Genomic DNA, 6,000 nt, shown 5'->3' on the forward strand with positions numbered 1-6,000 from the left:
TACGACGGCTGGAATATAAAAACTCGAATAAAGCTTATTTAATAACAATTTGACAATTTTGACAACATTTGCTCAATAATTTAATTTTATTTTTTACAGGGTGACTTTTTTTTACTAAAATTTTTAGTTTAATAAACTTCTACATCTAATATTTGAAAAAAGGAAAAACTTAATTTAAAATAATTTTTTTTTTAATATTTTAACAATTTATTATTTTTACAGGGCGACCAGGAAAGGAAGCTGGGGCTGCCGGTGTCCAGGCACATGGACCGCAACTTTCCGGAGGTGGCGGTGCTGCAGGTGGACTTCATCAACCACATACTCGAGCCCATGGTGTCCACCATGAACCGCGCCGGAATACTGCCCTGCGAAAGTGAGTTTCGAGTTGAAAAAAAAAATTAATTAACAAAATATACTTATATGTAAGCCCTGCGAAAGTGAGTTTTGTTTCAAGTTAAAAAAGTTAAAAAAAAATTAATATATATATATATATATATATATACTTGTGAAATAGTTTTGCTTTGCTACAAAAGGTCTGCAAAGCTTTTAACTAGCTTGTGAAGCTGTAACTTTTTAGTTTTTGTTTTTCTTTTTTAGTTTTAGTTTCTATAAGACTTATTCCGAGCGAAGGTTTTACAACAAGCGCGGTCTGAAACATTTTAGGGTTGATTTTATCCTAAAACATTTTAGTTAAGTGTCGTACAATTAACAGTGAAACTATTTTCAGTTCAACAAAAAATACAATAACTAATAACCAATTTACGGAGCTTAAGAAATTCTAACAACTTAAATACTTTTTTTAGTACCATTCATCTTTTCGGTTAGCCTTAACGTTTTTAGTACAGCCACTCAAGTAATTTGAAGTATAACCAAACCTTTTTTGAAAGAATTGGTATTTATAATAAAATTAAATTCACAAAAAGAAAACAAGTCGTTTTTCATGTTTGAGCGGCGTAATTAATCAACAGTGTTTGAAACTTTCCGGAAAAACAGTTTCCAACACATTAGAATTAATTTTCATCAAATTAATAATTTCAAACCAATACTAAACTATCACTTGAGCAAATTGAGTGTTTAAGAAGTACGTGTCGACCGTTTTGTTAAGGATTAAGGCGAAAACATGCCCATTGCAAATATTTACTTCAAACATTCGCTGAATATAAGAAACAGCCGTCGACGTTTTATTTGTCAAACTTGATTAGTCGACGCTCTCGTAAAAACGATATTTACGTTTGGGTGTTTGCTTTTGAAAACCACGAGAAACGCTTGCTTTCTTCGAGCTATTATTTGTTTTTTATGATGGCTTTTTCGTTTGGAATATAAAAAGTTGAGTTGCCTGAAAACTTGTTTTATGATTTGGAGAAAATGCTTTCTAATAAAAATGTTCATGCCCGGTTTGAAACCAATAAATTTGTATTGTAATAACTAATTTACAAGACTTTTATATTGCTTCATGCAAATGCTTTTATGTTGCAAGAATAATACTTACTGTTGTAAAATAATGTTTTTTTATAAAACGATTATTGGAACTTTTTAAATCAATCATTAAATAATTTTGTTTTATTATACTTAATATCGCTCTATGCAAATACTTTTATGTTGCAAGAATAATACTTACTGTTGTAAAATAATGAACTGTTTATAAAATTATTATTGAAAATTTTTAAATCAATAACAAAATAATTTTGTTTTATAATAACTACAGTTTTTACGACTTCCTCGAGTTATAAACTTTTTTGATTGTTTTATTAAAATGTGTTAAGGTGCGTCATAAATAATAAAAACTACAAATTTTTTACCAAAATATGAATTAATTTTATTGAAAAACATTTTGTATTAGATTAGACATTTTTTTTAACTAGTATTTTTTTTTAGTATTACTAAGCTAGGTAGGCTAAATATTTCCTACAATTTAACATTGTTAAAACACAATGAACTGAATAAAAACTAAATTTCTAGTTTAATTTAGTTACAATAATGAAACTTAATTAATGAAAACTTGTAAATCCAAAGTTTTAAATTAAAGAAAATGTTGAATTTTTTTAAAACTTGTAATGTCACATTCCATAATGTATAAGCATTAAATAGCTGTAAAGTGTTAAACGTTAAAAACTAAATTGAAAACAGGTGTCTGAAAAAAAGTTTTAAATTCTGTCCAACTTTAATAAACCAATTACAAATTATAAAACTACTTTTAAAACTGACAATAAATTCTAGTGTAACACCATACACGTAATTATCAAGTCAGCTTGGCTTGAATTTATTTTATTTAGATTTTTAAGAGGTTTTACGAAAGACTTTGCAAATAAACTGCAGCTCAGAATTCTTTCGGGTTATTTTTACTGTCAAAACACACTAATTGCACCTTTAAAACAGGGTTGCCACTCTTTGAGTAAAAAAATCTTCCCTGAATGACCAGAAACTTCCTTGAGTAACCTTAAACTTCCCTGAGTTTCCCTGAGTTTTTTAAATCCTTAAAAATTTTATTATTTATTAAAAAATTAAAATGTTAATTCCAAAAATATTGAAGAACTAGCTGCAAGGCTAAAAAAGTTCTAAATAAGCACAAAATCAAACAAAATAAACTTTTTTGCGCAAAATATTGAAACCTGTTTAACTAAATCTCATTCTAGATCTAGAAAAATTTTCCCTGAGATTTTTTTAAAAATCTTAAAATTTCCCTGGTATGTTTTTTTAAACCAAAACTGCCCTGAGTTTCCCAGAGTGTTTGACAACCTGTTGAAAATAAAAAAAATCACTGCAGCTCAAAATTCTTTCGGGTTATTTTCACTGTCAAAACAGGGTAGCTTCAAATTTCTGTTTTTGAAGTACTTGAAAATCATGCGACTAATTTGCATATTTGCTGAGTCAGCAAAATGTTTTTAAAGTTTTTTTTAATTTTTTTATAAACTGCAGTTTAAAATTTCTTCGTTCAAACACACAAAAAACACCTTAAAAAAATTCACAAGTTTTAAACTTTCCGCAACTCCGCAGGCGATCCAGCCACCAAGGAGGAGGAGAAAGACGCGGCCAAGGACGAGGTGCTGGTGGCTGAGGAGGACAAGAAGTGCCAGCTGCTGGAGCACCTCAAGGACAACCTGACCTACTGGAAGGAGAAGCCGCCGGTGAAGGGGCCGGAGGCGGTGAGGCAGATGAACGAGGCGTTCAGCTGCGCTTATCCGGTCGTGTTATCCAGAAGCCAGGCAGATCAGATCGACCAATCGGCGTTCGAGTCGGTGGGTTTTTTTTTTACACTTTTTTGCTTTTCTTGAAGCGTGATGAAAGCTCTTTAGTTGCTAACTGCTTTTACGGTTTTCATATTTATATTTTTTATCTTGTTTTGCTACTTGTAACTTATATTTAGTATTACAGTTCTTATTGTGAGTTTTCTCAAAAATATTTTAGCTTTATTATTTGTATGTAAAAAAGTTACCTTTTCTTAATTATGGGTTTGCTTTTAATTTCACAAAAAAAATAAGTAAAAGTTTAAGAAAAACTACTACTACTCGAAAAGCTATAATATAATATATAATATATAATATTTTTTCATAAATTAATCAAACTGCGCTTTATTATTCTGATAAATGTTTTCAATTCCACAGAAAACCAGTTGATGACCCACACAACATTACAAACAAAAAAACTTCTAGAAGGACACAAAATACTTGTCGACCATCCAAATAACGTAGATCTTCCTAATTACATTCTTCTCTCAACTGTGTGTTTGTGGATACTTCAACGTTTTATTAATAAAAATAAACTGTTTTTATTAATAAGAGACGAGTGACTTACGACCCAGCATTGAAAACTTAAAAGTCTTCCTTGCGGTGATAAATTGTTTTTTTTTATAATTTATTTCTGACACGCATTTTCAGAAACATTCTTTTTTTTTTCGATTGTAGTTTTAGATGAATTTTTGTTACTTGTTAATTCAATTTTTGTTTTCTGATAACTAGACGTTACTTTTAGCTTTGACGTCAAGTTTTCAACTATTGCAATTACATAGATGTAAAGTTTGAATGATTTCAAAAGCGCTGACAAAATTTCGCTTGGTGATGACATTTGTTTACGACGACTTGACTTTTTTATTGTTAGCTACTGAGTGTTTTAGTATGCTTTTAATAAAAAGCTATTAGACCACGATTTGTAAAGCCAAGTGTTCAGATTAGATAAAATTTGTCTATTACAAAAAAGTTTACAAGGTGCACACTTCCAAGTTGATTGTACTAGAAACTATTTAAATTCAAACTCGCTGGTACAGTATCTTTTCACACAAACAACTTATTTCAAAACTATGCTTTGTTGTACGATAAAACTTATGCGGCACACAAATGATAACCTTGATTATTTTAAGCCAAAAAAACAAGCATTTCACAAGGGACGTTACAAGGTGACAGCTTTGCATCGGAAGCGGGATACACTGTTCACGAGTCGTTTGCATGTCGCTAGCATCTCAGTTTCCTCACTTTTACAATTTACCTACAGCAAAAAAAAAAACGTTTGGTTTTGGACGTTTTTAACTAAAGCTTGTTTTTTTTTTGTTTTGAAAAATTAAAGCAAACACTCGGTTGCTTTTGTTCGACTCTCGTTTGTTTTTTACACTTTGAATGTGAAGTTGAAAAACAGTTGAAAGTACTACGTGAAGTTTGCTTTCAAAGTTTTTGTTGATTTGAGCAAAGTTTTGTGTGCAATTTACTTTTTAAACTAGCTTAATGTGATAAAAAACTCTGAAAGCAAAAAACTTTTTATGACAATTCAATAGCTTTTTTTTTATATATAGTTAATATTAAGATTTTAACTGAGTATTTATTGCTTCACTTTTCTAAATCTTAACATAGCAAAATCGTTTAAACTATTTCAATGCTTTTGAGTTCTTAGTTTTTCATGTATAAATTTTTAAAGATGTTTATAAAGTTTTTCTTCATTTTTTAGTTTTTTAAGTTGTATGTCGATTTTGTTTTTGCTAATAGTTATTCCACAATTTTTTTAATATTTCATGAAAATTACTTTTAGGTATGAATTCACTTAAGAATAATCTATATTTTCTGAAAAAATAACGTTTAATCTTAACTATCATGATTTACTTCTAGTTAGATTTTTAAGACTTTAAACCAATGCTCAAATTTTTTTTAACATCTTCAGACTTTACTAGTTTTTTTTTTGGAAACTTCTGATATAATTTTACCTTCCATCCCTTGTCTATGGTTGAATCACTTTGAATAAAAGTATTAACAGCAAGTTTTGTTATTTATGTTTGTTTTAAACATATATAGACCTTTTTAGTTATTAAAAAACAGATGTTGTTTAATTCTAATTTTTCATTTTAATTCTCCGTAAAAATTACAGTTTTTCTTATTTAGTCTTTTGCCATCTATCAAAACATAAGTTACCTAATTAGAACAATATTTCGAAAATATGTACGATTGTTTAGCGAGACAGTAGTTTGTAAGATATTTTAAGAAATAAATAACACAGAGCATTATTTTGATAGTCTGTATTAATATATTTCATTGAAAACTCTGTTAAGTCTCTTTTTGTTATTTAAAACTGAGTTTTGTTTAATTTAAACTATCACGTCATATTACTGTCAGTTATTGATACTAAATATAAATCAAATTATTTTTTTATCAAAGCACTTGAAAGCATAAAAGATAAAAATTTATTTAATATTAACAAATAAGACCATTTTTAGTTTTAAACTTTCCAAGTTAAATCGAAAATTAATGCTTAAGTAAAAATAAACGATAAAACTCTCTATAGCTTGAATTAAATGACTTGTAGTCCTATGTATGTTGACCTTTACTTGTGTTAAAGCTCTTGGGTCTAACATATCTAATGTAAAATTTAAAGTTATATCTTTAAAAGTCTTCACAATATTACCTTTAACGACAGATTTAAACTAAGTTTTAAAGTTTCATTAGAACCTTCACATTACTTGTATTTAAGACTTATTTTTTTACAAAGAAATAATTCTTTTTACACTATCTTGTTTTATTTTTA

General features: G+C 28.4%; 1 protein-coding gene across 3 annotated transcripts in view; it reads left to right on the top strand.

The window, feature by feature from the left end:
- LOC145835416 (cGMP-inhibited 3',5'-cyclic phosphodiesterase 3B-like) overlaps positions 1–5,232 on the top strand; it is a 30,941-nt gene extending 25,709 nt beyond the window's left edge. For all 3 annotated transcript variants that reach the window (XM_082942993.1, XM_082942994.1, XM_082942995.1), the window contains 3 exons: positions 223–373; positions 2,995–3,236; positions 3,603–5,232. In XM_082942993.1, the coding sequence (XP_082799119.1) occupies positions 223–373; positions 2,995–3,236; positions 3,603–3,614 (405 nt within the window). In that variant the 3' untranslated portion in view covers positions 3,615–5,232. The remainder of the gene's footprint in view (positions 1–222; positions 374–2,994; positions 3,237–3,602) is intronic.
- Positions 5,233–6,000: the final 768 nt, after the last annotated feature.

The sequence above is a fragment of the Thalia democratica genome, chromosome 5, assembly GCF_965202585.1.
Source record: "Thalia democratica chromosome 5, ktThaDemo2.hap1.1, whole genome shotgun sequence".
In the NCBI taxonomy this organism is placed as follows: Eukaryota; Metazoa; Chordata; class Thaliacea; order Salpida; family Salpidae; genus Thalia; species Thalia democratica.